Raw genomic sequence first — 15559 nt, forward strand, 5'->3', positions numbered from 1 at the left:
TGTGAAAACATGTATGTCCATCAAATAATTTTCAGTAGCTGTCCTGAAATATTGGGTTCAAGTTTCACTAATGTATTGTGATTAACTTGGATATGTATGTATTTAAGGTTAAGCACGGGAATGTACTTCAAGCTTTGCTAAATTGCAGCTGACAAGTGTTCCAAAGCTGTAAAAGTTTCCAAAAAATGTTCATGTTTTCATTTCAGGGAAGAACAGAGATGAGGTGGGAAACATCCTTTTAAACATTCTGGCATCTTTGTAAAATCTGTCTTTAACAATACCAAAAGTTGATAGCCATGCTCAGTTAAGTACTACTGCAGTCAAAAGCAAACTCAAGCATTTAATATTGTCTATGCCGGAGACATTTGTGGACTGTGTTAAAGTAATCAGTATATTTAATTTCATCTTGAAATTGTTTCTGTGAAGAGTATTGTGTAGTCAAGGTTTTTTGTGTTGCCAAGAAATTGTGTTTCTTGGCAATTTTTTTATGTATTGCGTGTTTTTAAAAAAGATATTTTTAATTGTTTATGCAGTTCCACCATACATCATTACTGTATGTTCTGAAGAACAAACTATTATAAAAACATCTCACAGGAAAGGAGAATTAACTTCTAAAATGCCAAGTGTGGTTAGCACTCCTCCTTCTCCCTCACGCCACACGTACCTTGCCCGTCCTCCTTCTGTCTCTGGGGAAACATTCTGAAATAGTTGGGTGGCACGATAAATGCTTTTGTTTTGTATAAAAGGTATAGGGACTTCAGAGTGTGAAGTACTCAGTAGTTTTACTGATGACAAATCACTATCTAAGAAAAAAATATTTATGATAAGGTGAATTTTTGCTTTGTAGGAAGCTGCACCTAGCAAGTAATTGGAATATCTTAAACATGTTTGCCTTTTTTTTCAGGCTGAAGAACTTGTTAATGCATAGCTGGTTAAGAAGCTTTGCTTTATATAATGAAAAACTTAGAAACTAATGGCTATAAAAGACAGCAGGTGGAAAAACTGGAGATTATTTCAGTATTTTTTCTCAAGATAAAGTTGGGGACAAATCCTCCAAGATAGGAAATTAATACAGTATGCTAAAGGTTTTTGTTCTCCTTCAATGTTTTTTATTTGTCTACTTTTCATGTAATTTGGGGTTCTCAATGTAGAAAAGATTTTAACTATCATGCAGAAGAACAATGTGAGTGTAAAGCAGCTATCTCTTATTCTTACTCTCCTGTGGCCTGATTCAGGTCTGTACAAGCTGATGTCAGATGAAAGGCACTAATTGCCATTCTTTTTTAACATAGCACTTAGCGAGATGTGCTGAGCTTGTAAGCTTCTCAGCACACCACTCACTTTCTTCTGGCTGGACGGTGCTGTGAGTAGTCATTTAGTGAAGGTTGGCTCTGCCAACCAGAAGGCTTCTGGCTAGAGAGTGGTACAGCATCTGTTCTTGCAAGTTTAGTATTTGCTCTTGGTTTGAGCCTTAGACTGAGGCCTGAGATTTAGCAAGTTTGAGCCTTCCCTACAATCAGTGCAAAACCACAACTTATTTCTGACTTGTCTCCTTTCAGAAAGCAGATAGTAAGGCAGTACCCACAAACCTATGTGCTAAAAGTCAAGTCTGTCTATGGGATTTGTGAGAATGTTTTGAAGAAGAGTAGTTTCATGTGGGTTTTAGGGAGGGAAGATCTTCTTAGATGTAAGAATGGCATCAGAGAAACAAAACTGTTCAAAATCATGCTGTTGTATGAGAGAGGAAATCTGGTGTTCATGGTGGTTGGAATTGGAAGCAGAATGTTTGGCAGTGGAAGAAGGGGTTCATTTGAGAAGGTTTACACAGTAGTTGATGTTGTGAAGGGCATGAGCCACTAGAAGAAAAGAGGAGAAGGATCCTTCCACTGAGTGTGATTAGACTGATGGCTGTGCTTACTGGCTTCAGTGTTGCAACTCCCTGAAGATCATATGATTAGAATAAGAACCCGCTAATGAACTGCATAAGTAAGCCTCTGAACTAAACTGGACACTTGCCCCTTTTGTAGTTAGCTGCCATAAAAGGTCATTGTTTTTGTGCGGTTTATCTGGGGTAGCTAAAGCAGGATATTGCAACCCAGCCCAATATTTTGCTTGTTTGAAGAATGTTCTTAGCTTTGTCTGTATCAGTACTTCTGATTTATTAAATTTTTTTAAGGACTGAAACTGTAACATCTCTTGCTCTTTCAGGTTTTTCTCATTAAAGAAAGAAATGTTATTACGCCCTATAAAACAGTAAGAGTGAGTATTTTTTTTATCGTTGTTATTCTTAGCAAACCAATGTTTTGCAAGGATCTGTGCTCTCATTTCTGAAAGAGTAAGGTAATTATATTTTGAGGAATATGAGTATAAAGCTTAAAAAAATGTAATTGTGTGTATTAGATAAAACAAGTAACTGACTTCTTCTGTAATGGGTTTGTGATATTTCCTGACGGTCATGCTGCAGACTTGACACTTGCTATTTACCTTGATGTGCAGCTCTGTGGGCTCAACAGTTGGAGCTGTCAGCTGACTGCTCGTATGCAGTGGATGCTGCATCCTGACTAAGTGGCTTCTCCTCAGTTCTGCTCACGAGAGATGGCTAATTGATATTTCCCAGCTGAGTGCTTCACAGTTCAAAGAAATGGCAGATAAGGCTGCTCACAATAGAAATCAGAGCTTAACTTCTGGTTGCCTTCTGCAGATGGGTGGATCTGTTCTGACTCAGCCTGGAGGCTTCAAGGCATAGAAGTAAGGGGTTTTCACCTGGAATGCAAGATAGGTTAAGACACAAACACAAAATGAAAATGCAAAGTCATTAAACCCCATATTTGCCCACTAATTGAAACAGGTAGCATTCTATTTCTCAACATAATTGTTCAAGTAGGAAATTTCAAGAATGATGGAGTCCATAAATTTTCATTACTGCAATGGACAGCAAAGAACAACTGCTTTTGGTTGATTTTTGTGATTTGGATCTATCTCTAAACTAGGATTTTTTAAAAAAAAATCCTTGTTTGCTTTATGCCATTAATTCTTTATGAGTTGAACCTGTTTTCTCATCTAGTCCTTCTATTTTTGGATTTGCCTCCATGTGCAAAATTTATTAACTATCATACAAATATCTTAGCAGAGTGCCAACACAGTGAAAAGGAATAGAACCAGAAGGGCTGTTTGGAAGGCTTTATTTTCTTCTAAGTCAAGATTCATACATACTTGAAACATTCCTGACAGTTATCCATTACAATTTACTTCACTAAAGTGCAGCTATGTTTCTGCATATTAGAACAAGAACTGTAGTTTGCCTTCCACAATTTCAGAATTTTTTTGTTGCTGCTAACTATTTTCTACTTGAGTCATTGCCAGTTCCAGATGCAGCACTGAGTGCTAGAATTTGGTAGTACGTTTTATCTTTTATGTCTTGCATTGATTGTTTCATATCAATTACAAAATAACTGAGCTGTTGCCCTTGCACATGGCTGGAGAGCTACAGAGAGTACTGCTCACAAAAGCTTTTACAGTCCTGGCTGTAAGCAATCCTTGTAGGCCATCCACTAGGATTTCTGACAGCCGTGCTTTCCATGTTGAAGGAAAATGGTGCTCTGGTTGAAATGTTACAAGGCTTTTATCTAAATTGCTACTGAATTTCTTGTCTCCCTTTACTCCAGCTCCATTTGATTCCTGAAGCATGCTTTCCTCTTGGATTGCTGTCAGTTCAGCTCAGATCACGTGTATTACACTGAAGATCATCTAGATGTCCATATCTTCTTTCCTTCAGTTTTAAATTAGTCCAGTTGTATCCAATAATCAATGCCTTGATGTAGTTTTACTGATAACTTTTTTTTTCTAAGTCTAGCCTAACTGAGACATTGCAAAACTCTGCAGAAATGTGTTGATACAGTTTTATACTACAATCAGGAGTCATCAAGGGATCCCACCACCTTTGCTAAATGAGTTATGTGTAAGAGTTAATATCAGTTGATCCATGCACATGCATTTAATATAATTAAGTAAAAATGAGAAATATGTGAGACAACACTAAAGAAAGCTGGGAAAACTTTGTAGAGGTAAAATTTAGTATGCCACGTATGCCGGGTGCTGTGTTAGTGAGGTTTTCATAAATGACTAGCCAAAACAGATTGTAATTGGTTTTGGAATCTTTTCAGCTCAAAACTTTTTATGTGGAGGAGAATGATGACTTTTATAGCCTAGGCTTTAAAGATTTAATGGGCTGGTATCTTTTGTCTAGAAGAAATACAGTAGCTGTCTCAATGCAACATGTCGTTTACTAGTTCTGTATTTACATGTGTTTACCCGATGTTGAAATACTCAGAACAGGTACTAGTTCTACATATACTGATGTTTGCACTATATTAATTTGTTCACTTCGAAGTTATTATGTTATATTGTATTAAATGGCAGACGAAATGCTGCACAAAGAGTTTACTACAGGGAAAATGTATTTGTAAAGAAATAAAATGAGATATAGCATATGCCTTTGGAATATTTCAGGTATATCACAACCTTTAATAACATACTTTGACCAGGTTTTAGAGTATTTTTATTTTAGTTTTAATTTTTTTCACTGAGCTTTATTTTAAACTCATTTGTAGTAAATGTACTTTTGGTTTTAGGGTAGAACAGAACATTTATTCCAACTGGATGTTGCTGGGAAACTAGGAGATGTCGTGCAAACTCTGCATCAGGTATGTGGTTGTTTTATATCTCTACACACTTCATCACAGCATCTTTTTTGATATTTAATGGAGAGCTTTCTTTAAGTATTTATTCTCAAGGTGAAATTCCTGAAGTATCTAGTTTTAAAATGTAACCATTGAACACAGCATTTAGTTCTGACAGCTGTTGTAAGCTACCCATACTGGCTTTTACTATGCAGGTTGGTAGTCTATAGACAAAGTAATAACATGACAGTAGCAATGAACAAACATGTCCTGCTTTAAAAAGAAGTAATAACAGCTCATTTAGTATTCTGTCACCAAGAATGCTAACCCTCCTCTGCAGTTTCTGTTGACTTCTGTGAGGGAGATCTCTCTGCTATTTCGCTTAAAGCTTCTTGTTCTTTAGCTTTACAGGGCCTCTTGTCTAGATAAGATGGGAGATCAAGCTGCCATGGTAAGTACCTGATTATTTCTGGTATCACTGTTTAATAATGACATTTGGACGTCACTCTTTCATAATGAAATTCTAATTGCACTTGAATCCTAGGCCATGCTAACTTTTTTTTTCCTTCCACATTAGATAACTGCTATATTGCAGTCACGCTTGGCTAGAACATCCTTTGATAAAAACAGGTATCTCTTTAATCATTTAGTCCTAGGAAATGATTTTCAGCTTGTTGGTTGGATAGTCTACCAACCAACATCAATACTGATTAGCATCAGTCCTTCATAGGTGCTTGTTTGGGGCAGCGTGAGTTCTCTAATACAGAGAATTATCTTTGTATTTGAAACCATCTGGAATGTTCAATGGGAAATTCTGTGTTGTTAAGATGAATATGTTACGTTTCTTATTTCTCCATACTGTTCTGTTAAACTGTGAACTGAGCATTAGTATATGCCAAACAAAGCACTGCATAGAAAAGTCAACTGGCTTTACTGCTCAGAGACTGGTGCAGAGCAGAGCAACTTTCATTTCTGGAGTGCTGGTTAAAGTAGAGGTCTTAACAAAGAATTTTCATGTCTAAAATAGGCTTAGTGAAGTTTCCATTCTGGTGTCCCAAGGTTATAAGCTAACCTAAAACCTTTCTAAAGAATGTTAGGGTAGCTCTACATAAGTGAGGACTGGAGGTAAACTTGCTCCCTTTCTTCACTTGTAGATTTCAAAGCATTTCTGAAACGCTGCACATGGAGTGTAAAGCAGAAATGGTGACACCACTGGTGACTAATCCAGGGCACGTGTGTGTTACTGATGCGAACTTGTACTTCCAGCCTCTTAATGGATATCCTGTAAGTGCCTTTTAGATGGTTTTGCCTATGATGTGATTTTTGCCTGTGCTCCTCTAGTGGACTGTTTTCATTTTTTGTATTGTTCCTCTTAAGTGCACATTGAGCACATCTCCAGGAAGTCTCTTTTCAGTTACAATCAGAAGCTTCTTGGTTTTCCTTTTATTTGTGCTGTTCTGTTGCATTCAGTGTAGCTCTACTTCTGAGACTTTATTCTGTGCTGACTTGCTTAAAGGTTACCTCCTGCTGACAAAGCACAAAATGTCCTTTGCTCAGTCTCCATTAATATTTAAAGATCACTTTTTGTAACACTTCTCTTAAGTTAAATTCCTTACTCTTACTCTGTCATGCTGTTCCTTCCTAGTGAGAACTTTTAGTTTTTACTGATGTATTCATTGATTATATTTAGTTTTTATTTTAGAGCATTTAGTTTTTCATGGAAGATCTTGGATAGGCTTTCCGTTAAACCATTCTTTTCTTCATCTAGAGGAAAACTGAGCACATGTCACAGACAGATTACTGCTTTGGAACTTGGTCACAGAAATAGCATCGAGATATAATATATGTACATGGCCACTAGTATGCTAACATATAATACTAATAATATACTAACAGTATGTCCAGGCAATGAAGATGTGTTTCACAGCTGATGACAAAATGCCATTCAATTTCCGTCCACCGGGTGGCACCATTGACAAATAGTTTGCGCAGCAACCCAACGGCTTCCTTTTTTTAATACACTTTCTTGTGTTCTGCTCCTCTCTTGCATGATTACTATAACTGGAGACAGACTCAGGTGATAACAAACTGTTCTTTATTTATTCTTTGCTTTGCTACTCAGACAAGAACAAACAGTATAGACAGGCTTCCTCTTTTTAATGTAACTGCTTAGCGCTGCTGTTCCACTGCTAAAATGGTATGAATGGATATTCTTTTCCCATTGCTGGTATCCCTAGTAAGAGAAACTTCAGATTGACTGGAGAGGCTAATGTAGAAGAACATACATTTTCTGGAATATCTCCATCTTTTCTTCCCCTTCCCTCCCCTACAGAAACCAGTAGTACAAATAACACTGCAAAACGTGCGTCGCATCTATAAAAGACGACATGGCCTAATGCCACTGGTAAGCTCAATTTTTTTTAATATCTTGCTGTATTTATTGTTTCTTAAAATGACCAGCTGAAACTGTGTGCATCTTTAGGTTAAAGCTTCATAATTTTAAGCTCTGGATTAAGTAGTGAACAGCACTCAAAGATCCTTTTTGGTTTTTTAAGTGGTTTAGTTTCCTGTGTTGTCAAAAAGATGAAAACAGGAGGAGTGAACCCTGTCAAGGATAAAAAATTTATTTCATAAGCAGTCAGTGGAGAAGGTAGTAACTCCAGGGAACAATTCAATCCATTTACCTCAAACACTTTTCTTGGGATAGATTGAGTTGCTCTCACGGTGTATTTTCTCTCTGGACTGATTCATGGAGGGAGCTTGATGACTGGTTCAGGCTGAGACTTAATATGGAATGATGATCCTGCTGTACATGGCTGAGGGATGATGAGAGTGCTGCAGTGGAGCCTCAGTTGTATGCTTTCAGTCTTGAGCAAAGTTTTTGTCTCAAAACACTTAAACTAAATAGACATTTAATTCTTTTCCTCACTCCATTCACTTAGGACAAAAATGTGTCTTACCTGTGCTTAAATCGGTCCAGACAGAGCCAACCATGGAGAGTTATAAATCTGTATTTGCTCAGTTGGGTGTAAACTGAATGCTTTTATGATTGGAAATAGCAAAGATCAAAAAGTTAGACTTTGTGGGCAAAACTGCTACCCAGTTTAGAGTCTTAAGTTTTAGATATTAGAAACTGGAATATTCTGTTAAAAACGTGATTATTAAAGCTTGAAAGTAATTACTCTTATTTACTCCCCCTTCCCTTTAACTTCTAAGGGACTTGAAGTATTTTGCACAGAAAATGACCTATGTTCTGACATCTACTTGAAATTCTACAACTATCAAGATCGAGATGAGCTCTATTTCCTTATCGCAACATATATAGGTTTGCAATATTTATTTATTAATGTAGTCTGTAGTACCTTGTGAGGGAAAATTTGTCTGGGTTGATTTGTGGAAAGAATGAGAAGACTAAACAGATGTATTAGCCCTAGAAATTCTTCATAGAAGTAAGCAAAATTCAGACTGAATGTTGCAAATTTGCATATATTCTGTTTGTGTTTGAAGAGCCGAGTATGAAAGCTGGGATAGCATTATTAATGTGAACCTAATGCTTTTGATTTACAACTTGATATGCACTATCATTTTAGAAAAAAACAACCAACCTCCCCCTAAAAAAAAACCCCAAAACAAACAAACTGTTTTGTGGTTATTGTTGTTTCATCTTCAAAGCAAGGGGTAAATAAGATCCAGTCAGCTAAACTGTGTTTTGCTGAAAGAATATAGACTGACTTGTGGGGGAATCCTTCTGGCCCCTGTTAACTTTAAGTAAAAATCCTTTTGAGAAAGTTCCTGTAATGGACAGATTTCCAGTGTACACAAATGGCTGAACTTTCCTCAGTCTTAGCAGTAGTTGATGAAAATTACCATTCTGAAACAGTTAAATTCTCCTTTCTGTTAAATCATGTGTGCATTAATTCCTAGGAAGTGATATGTATATTTTGCAGATCATGAACAGAAACTTTCTAAAAGGCTACTTGGCATCCTGGAAAAACAAGGAGAAAAAGCTAATAGTTTATCTAATGCTACTAGACCTGAAACATTGAAACTCACCCTTCCTGCCAATATTGAAAGTGTCTGTGTAAATTTCGCACTACTTTGTTATTGTACCAGAGCTCAAGTTCTGTTTTAAAGAATTTGCCTAAATATCAGTTGACATTTTCCCTACTTCACAAAGCAAAGCAGAAAGGCAACAAAGGAGCAGTCACTTCCCCTAAGAATCATTTTAGTCTTCTGGGTTTAGAAGAAATAGATTCTGGCATGACTTTCTCTGTTTTTGAAATAACTGCACACTATTACTGTTTTCTGGGTAACTTTCAAAGAAGAATTTCAAGGTGAATTTCTGGAGCTTAGAAATAAGAAAAGGGTGAGCCCTTTCTCTAAAAGTGTTTGTGCTGTCACTTCTTACTTGTGGAATATACAGTACTGAGGTGAAGGGAGGGTTGGACTATGTTTTTCCAACCCATGCAGAGCTAAAATAGAGACCTGCCACATCCTAATCTGAATTACTTTCCTTCTAGTTAATTATAATGATAATATTTGACTAATTTGATGTGCCATAGAAATCCTAATTCTTTAGCTTTGTGTTGTAGCCTTCAGCAACGAATGGTGGTAGAAGGTATTTAAAGACTCCTAAGTAGGAGGAAGAGCAGCCTGTAACACAGATGCAGTAAAACAAGCATGCAGAAGTGTGCCCTACAGTGCTTTTTACAGCAGGGATGTGGTTTCACTGTGATTACTTCATAAGAAGGCTGATTGGAGTTTCTTGCCATCATGCCATGGTTGCAGTCCTCCAGTTCTGCTATTTCAGGCACTTGCCAAGCTGCTGTAAACTGGATCAATGGAAGGAACAATTTTTAAAAACCCAAACAAACAAACACACAAAACTCCTCAAAAAACCCAGAAAAACAACAAAACGAAACAAAATAAAACACCCCTCCATGCTAAACCACTCCTCCACTGCCTGCCACTCACAGGACAAGCAAAAAATAATCATGATACCTCTTTAATTTCATTTTAAAATGGAGAGACAGAGTGAAATAAATCATCCCAGTTCATTTTATTGTCCAGCAGCATACCTTTATGTTATAGCTATTGAGTAGAGTGTAGTGCAGTTTTAAATTTCTGAAGCCCCTGAATCATACTTCAAACAGAAGCTCCAGGTGCGTAATTCCTAATTCCTTAAGTGGTGGTCAAGTTTTCTCTTCCTCTAGTCTCTCTGTTTCCGTGGTTCTGAAACTGGATCCTACTTACATACAAATACGACTTCTTCCACAAGTTGTTGTTAGTGGGCATCCTTAGTTGTCCAGCAGGAAAATATTTTTTTTCTTTTTTCCTTGACTCTAGCAGAACTTCTTCTAGAAATCTGAAATCTTAAGGATTTCCTGACTGCTAAGAGAGCTGTTCATGGTCTGCAAATATTTTTTCCATACCTCCATAAATCTTCAAGTTCTTTCCACATTTGCTCTCAACACTCCCTCTGTGGGATTCTTTTCTTCTTGTTGAATGTAATTTAGGCCTGTTTGAACAGATCTTACAAAATGTATAAAGCATGGTAGTTATTGAAACATAAAGCTACCACTTAATTCTGACTTGTAATTTTAAACAATTTTGCACTTAATTATTTTATAGTACCTTGAATAGTGTTAATTACTGTATAAATTTGGGGTGAAACTAAAAAATTCAAAATTCTTAATGGTTTGGTTTTATTTTTTTTTAATTATTTTAGAAAATCATATAACAGAGCATACAGCAGAAAGTTATATGTTGCAATGGCAGCGAGGACATATATCAAACTACCAGTATCTTCTTCATCTCAACAATCTTGCTGACAGGAGCTGCAACGATCTCTCCCAGTATCCTGTATTTCCATGGATCATAGCAGACTACTCTAGTTCAGTATTAGGTATGTGTGTACAAAAAGGCATGTTAGTCTATCACATCCAATGTGAAATATCTCTTGGAGGGTGAGGGCATGGGTGGAGTTGGGGTGGGTTTGCACTGTGTGAAGTTCATGGTACATCAAAATGTGCCTGGTGTTAGCAATCTTGAATATTTTCTTGTGCAATTACACATAACCTGTCCATAGCCTGGAGTTTTATCGACAAAATACCTCACCTTTTTCTGATAAATATTCCACTCATCACATACAGTGTGTACCAAGCATCTGCTCAGTCACTTTGAAAATCTGTGGTCCTGAGCATTCAGACACTTCCTGTGATTCCAATAAATGCAAAAGAACTATTAAAATGGCCTTTAACGGAACAAGCTGGATGCATTGAAATGTACAGGATCCAAGTGTTCTTCTACAGTTCTTAGCATTGCAGATTGAAAGGAAGAGGCTATCAAGGTTTGTGCCTAAATCAAGGGTCTTTCTGCAGTGTGTGGCAAGTTCGACCTTTTGAGGATTCTGTCTCTCTATGAGGAGTAGAGTAGTGAAATCTCATGGTACTCATCAGCACTGGCTCAGACACTGCAATCTGATCGTTTGATGGGCCTTAATTGTAGCATGACAGAGTAGTTAATGAATGGACAGAAGATATGAGCTGCTTCTGTGCCTCAGGTAGCAGGATCTGTATTGACAAGGTGACTTTGGTTGCAATGGCTATTGCATGTATGTCACTACTAGATCATAGCAGAAGGTTTCAGATTAAGCCTCCTTAGAAGGAAGGGGATGAGTAGCCATTTACAGTAAGACTTTTATTCTTTAGGGAGCAGAGAAAACTACTGAAGGGGTTCTGTGGTGGGTTTTTTAGTTTGTTGTATTGTTAAAGGTCTTTTATTTGTTTCTCTGAAAATACTGATTACATTCCTGTCTAGTGGAAACAATGCATTTAACTATTACTTTTTTTTTTAGATCTGACAAAGCCTGAAACATTTCGTGACCTTAGTAAACCAATTGGTGCCCTGAATAAGGAAAGGCTGGATAGGTTATTGGTACGTATAATATTGGCTTTTATGTGCTGCACATTTTGGGCATTGTACCTATTGGCAATAAAAAGAGCTTTGTCAAGCAAGCTTTGGGAATTCTGTAGTTATCTAAAACTAACTATAAGACTTATCAGAAGCAAACTTACCAATTAAATGTCATTTAATTTCAGCTTGATTTTTATCTGTACTGATTTGTCAGTACTAATTTAAAGTTATTTCAATCTATTTCCCATCTCTTGCTACCATTTCAAACATATGTGCTTTTAAATGTTTTATGTCACTTTAAAATAAAATTCCTAAATCCATTCAACTGTTGTAATTGCATTTGTGTGGCAGGCACTAAGATGCTATAAACATATTTGGAAATAAAAAACTTCAAGACCAATGGATTTAAATGGGTGATATAAAATATGTATATGAGTTAAATAAGACAAAGTAGAAATCTTAAGTACTTCCAGTTAAGAAAAATGCTGAATTTGAGGAAGAGTACTCCTAAGGAAGGAAATCTGGATCCATGGAGATCAGAGTACCAACTCAAAATTTCCACGTGCAGACAATAGGGCACAAAGTTTTTCCACTTCTCAAAGTAGTCAGGTTTTCTTTTCATAAGTAGTCAAAGACATAGTTACAGGCTTTGAAGGGTTTCAGTTTCTTGGCTTTTAACTCTTTGTATAAAATTATTGTCTCCTATTGTAAGTTAGCTATTAAAAAATCATTTACAGAACACAACCATATTTAATGTTTTGGAACCTTTATTAGTTCTTAATGAAGCACAAGAATTAAAAAAATATTGCCAGACTAACCGTATTATACTGACAAAAAAGGTTGAATATTTCAAATTCATGAAGCTTCCTATGGTTGTGGAGGGTAAGAACATGATCAATATTATGCTTTCAATAGCAGTAAGTAAAGTTTTATTTCTAAGATCTGACTGCTTCTTCAAACTGTTAGCTGCCTTACTGCAGTAAAATAATTTTATTTAGATTATGATAGGTTTTAGGGATAACACATAGGAGCTTCAGACAGGAGAACATCTTCCAGGTTGGATTAATTCAGTATGTTCTTCCATACTCTCATTAAACTTCATGTGAAAGACAAAAAGGAAGGATTTGTCAGCACTCCTTTGAGGCTGAGTCACTGCAGCTACAGGTGTAAGTGAAAGGAAGAAAAGCTGAAAACCTGATAATTCTATAACTACAAGTTATAACAACTTTTTTGCTTTATTGATTTACTGATCTGATTAAAGCTACGTGGTTATTAGAACTTAGTTTGTTTTATTGTTAGAAAAAAAATGGAGAGTGATACTAATCTTACGTCCTGAAAAAAAAAAATAGTGTGTATGTATTCAGTATTGAAAGAAAACAGGAGTGCTGATTTTAAACAGACCTCTCTCTCTTCTTCATCTGTTGCAGACACGTTATCAGGAAATGCCAGAGCCTAAGTTCATGTATGGGAGTCATTACTCATCACCGGGTTATGTTTTGTTTTATCTCGTCAGAGTTGGTAAGACAGCTTTTACATGCTCTCTGAGCAGACAGTTACCTCCAGGGTGTACAAAGCCTGGAGCAAGCTGATGACTCTTCTTCTTTCTCCTTAGCTCCAGAATACATGCTCTGTCTGCAGAACGGGAAGTTTGACCATGCTGACAGAATGTTCAACAGGTTTGTTTACAGTTTGTCTAGATCTGGGTTGGGTTTGTTTGCAAATATTCATCAAGGGAGTGCAAAGTCCTTAAAAAATGTTTTTAACACACCTGTGATGAATATGTGTTATCTAGTCTTGCAGAAACTTGGAAGAACTGTTTGGATGGTGCAACAGATTTCAAAGAGGTAAATGGCTGGAAAATTATTCAAGTCCTTCTTGGTGTCTGTGATAAACTTTCTGTTCTTGGCTGTCTCCTGTTGATTTGAGAGTTTTGGGGTGGGAGAGTGTGTGTTTGGTTGGATTTTTGTCTTCTTGTTTGTGAGTTTTAGTTGTGTGGGGTTTTTCTAAGGTTCTTGACTGCATTTTGAGTCCTTCAACATTTTTAACTTCTTCCTTCTCTGTAATTCCATAACTGTTTGTCTGTGTCTGCTTTCTATCTTTTAGTTTAACAGAAGTGTCATTGTGAATATGTTATTGAAATAAGTGGGAATTATCAGAGTGGATTAAGGCTGAAAAGGTGCAATTTAATGTATCATCTGCTGGAATCCCATAAGGATTTTGCTGTATTACAATAGTAGAGCTGGAAAGGTTTAACTATACAAGTTTTATTTTAGTTTTTTTGAGCCTTATAGAAACCATAACTTGTACCATGTGTTGAGACTGATTAACTGTTAAATAGTGGGTGCTGTTAAATAAGGTTTCTTTGATAAAGGAGTTTAATATAGTGTTACTTAAAAAAAAAGTCTTTAGTTAATGGTAATGGAATTATGGTTGATTAACTATGGTAATCTTTAAATAACTGACTTAACCTCTGAAACTTCTGTAATCAGTCTGGTTTTATTCTAGATTTTTGTCTTGACTCTTACCTGATGTCTTAAAAATGAGAAGAGAACTACGCAATTAGTGTTCTGAAGATACTCCTAGATATTATGGATTCTTACGTCACACATCACATGTTAAAAATATTTATGCTGTTCTAATTGCCTTATAAGTAGTCAGGAAGCCTAAAAGTAGTTGGAAGGATAATGGGAGGAAGCTTCCAGTGCTTCTTTACTGACAGAGAAGAAAGCCTGGAAAAATTCCTACCCAACTTCAGGGCTTGACATATGAACTGGTTAACTTCAAGTCTTTACTGATTGCATTCTACTTCAGTGATCAAAGCTAAGCTAATCTGAAAAATGCATTTTTTTTTTTCTCCTTCCAGTTGATTCCAGAATTTTATGAAAATGATTCTAGTTTTCTAGTAAACAGTTTAAAGTTGGACTTGGGAAAAAGGCAGGGTGGAAAGATGGTTGAAGATGTAGAGCTTCCCCCTTGGGCGTCAGGTAACAGTAATCAAATTTCTTGTATTGTGAATTGATTCAAGATTATCTAGATTCCTGGGATGGTGGTTTTTCTCTCAAAAGTGCGCATTCTGTCTTCTTCTGAGGGAATTTTTGCTTTAAAACATTGGCATAATTAATAGTTGCATTTAATTTTTACAGCAAATTTGAGGTTTGGTGTGTGGTGTTGGAGTTGGGGGCTGAATTGGGGTATCTTTTCTTTTAATCAAACTTTCTTTTTCCAGGTCCCAATGACTTTCTTCAGAAGAGCCAAGAGGCTTTAGAAAGTCAATATGTATCAGAACATCTTCATGAATGGATTGACATAATATTTGGTTACAAGCAGAAAGGAAGTGAAGCAGTTGCAGCTCACAATGGTAAATACACACTTTATAGAAATAGAAGAAAACGTCAAACACAAAAAAGCCCAAGGATGCTTTAATTATTAATTTATATATGTATAGTTCTATATCTAATAATATCTGTAACGCCTGATTATGCAACTGTGCTTTTTTAATTTATTGGAGGTGGGGGCAGGGGCAGGTATTTAATGAAGCTTCAATAAGTTGTCTTTTATGAAAGGACTAATTTCTTCTGAAACTTTCTCTGAGTCTCTTAGAAATCTTAAACTTTTTTCAAGTGAAAAATAACAAGAATAAAACTCAAGATCTCAAATTCTATAGCCTGCTGAAATAGCATAGTTACTTAAATACAACCAATACAAATAAACTTTTTCTTTCCAGTGTTTCATCCATTAACTTATGAAGGAGGAGTGGATTTAAACAGGTAATTAGCAAGAATCAAAATGTTTTTGTTAGAGCAGTAGCTAAATTTCTCAGTAACCCTCCAAATTCTCTGCCGGCTGTGAAAGGGCTTTATATGTGCTGGCTGGGCATGGCTTGGACGGGCATACGCTTTGCTGGGTAAAAAACTGGCTGAATAGCCAAGCACAGAGAGTGGTGATGAATGGAGCTAAATCCAGTT

The 15559-nt window shown here is 36.4% G+C and overlaps 1 protein-coding gene across 1 annotated transcript in view; it reads left to right on the forward strand.

The window, feature by feature from the left end:
• The window catches only part of LOC104546956 (protein FAN-like), a gene marked incomplete at its 3' end in the record, with an annotated part of 19292 nt that extends 3931 nt beyond the window's left edge, over nt 1-15361 (forward strand). The window contains exons 7-21 of the mRNA XM_010192475.1: nt 2209-2259; nt 4632-4703; nt 5083-5130; nt 5257-5309; nt 5834-5963; nt 7012-7083; nt 7896-8004; nt 10408-10584; nt 11536-11615; nt 13022-13112; nt 13207-13270; nt 13387-13438; nt 14458-14578; nt 14821-14952; nt 15319-15361. Coding sequence (XP_010190777.1) covers nt 2209-2259; nt 4632-4703; nt 5083-5130; nt 5257-5309; nt 5834-5963; nt 7012-7083; nt 7896-8004; nt 10408-10584; nt 11536-11615; nt 13022-13112; nt 13207-13270; nt 13387-13438; nt 14458-14578; nt 14821-14952; nt 15319-15361 — 1295 coding nt within the window. The remainder of the gene's footprint in view (nt 1-2208; nt 2260-4631; nt 4704-5082; nt 5131-5256; nt 5310-5833; nt 5964-7011; nt 7084-7895; nt 8005-10407; nt 10585-11535; nt 11616-13021; nt 13113-13206; nt 13271-13386; nt 13439-14457; nt 14579-14820; nt 14953-15318) is intronic.
• Between the last annotated feature and the right edge of the window lie 198 nt (nt 15362-15559).

This window comes from Mesitornis unicolor, unplaced genomic scaffold (genome assembly GCF_000695765.1).
Source record: "Mesitornis unicolor isolate BGI_N332 unplaced genomic scaffold, ASM69576v1 scaffold27359, whole genome shotgun sequence".
NCBI classification, from domain to species: Eukaryota; Metazoa; Chordata; class Aves; order Mesitornithiformes; family Mesitornithidae; genus Mesitornis; species Mesitornis unicolor.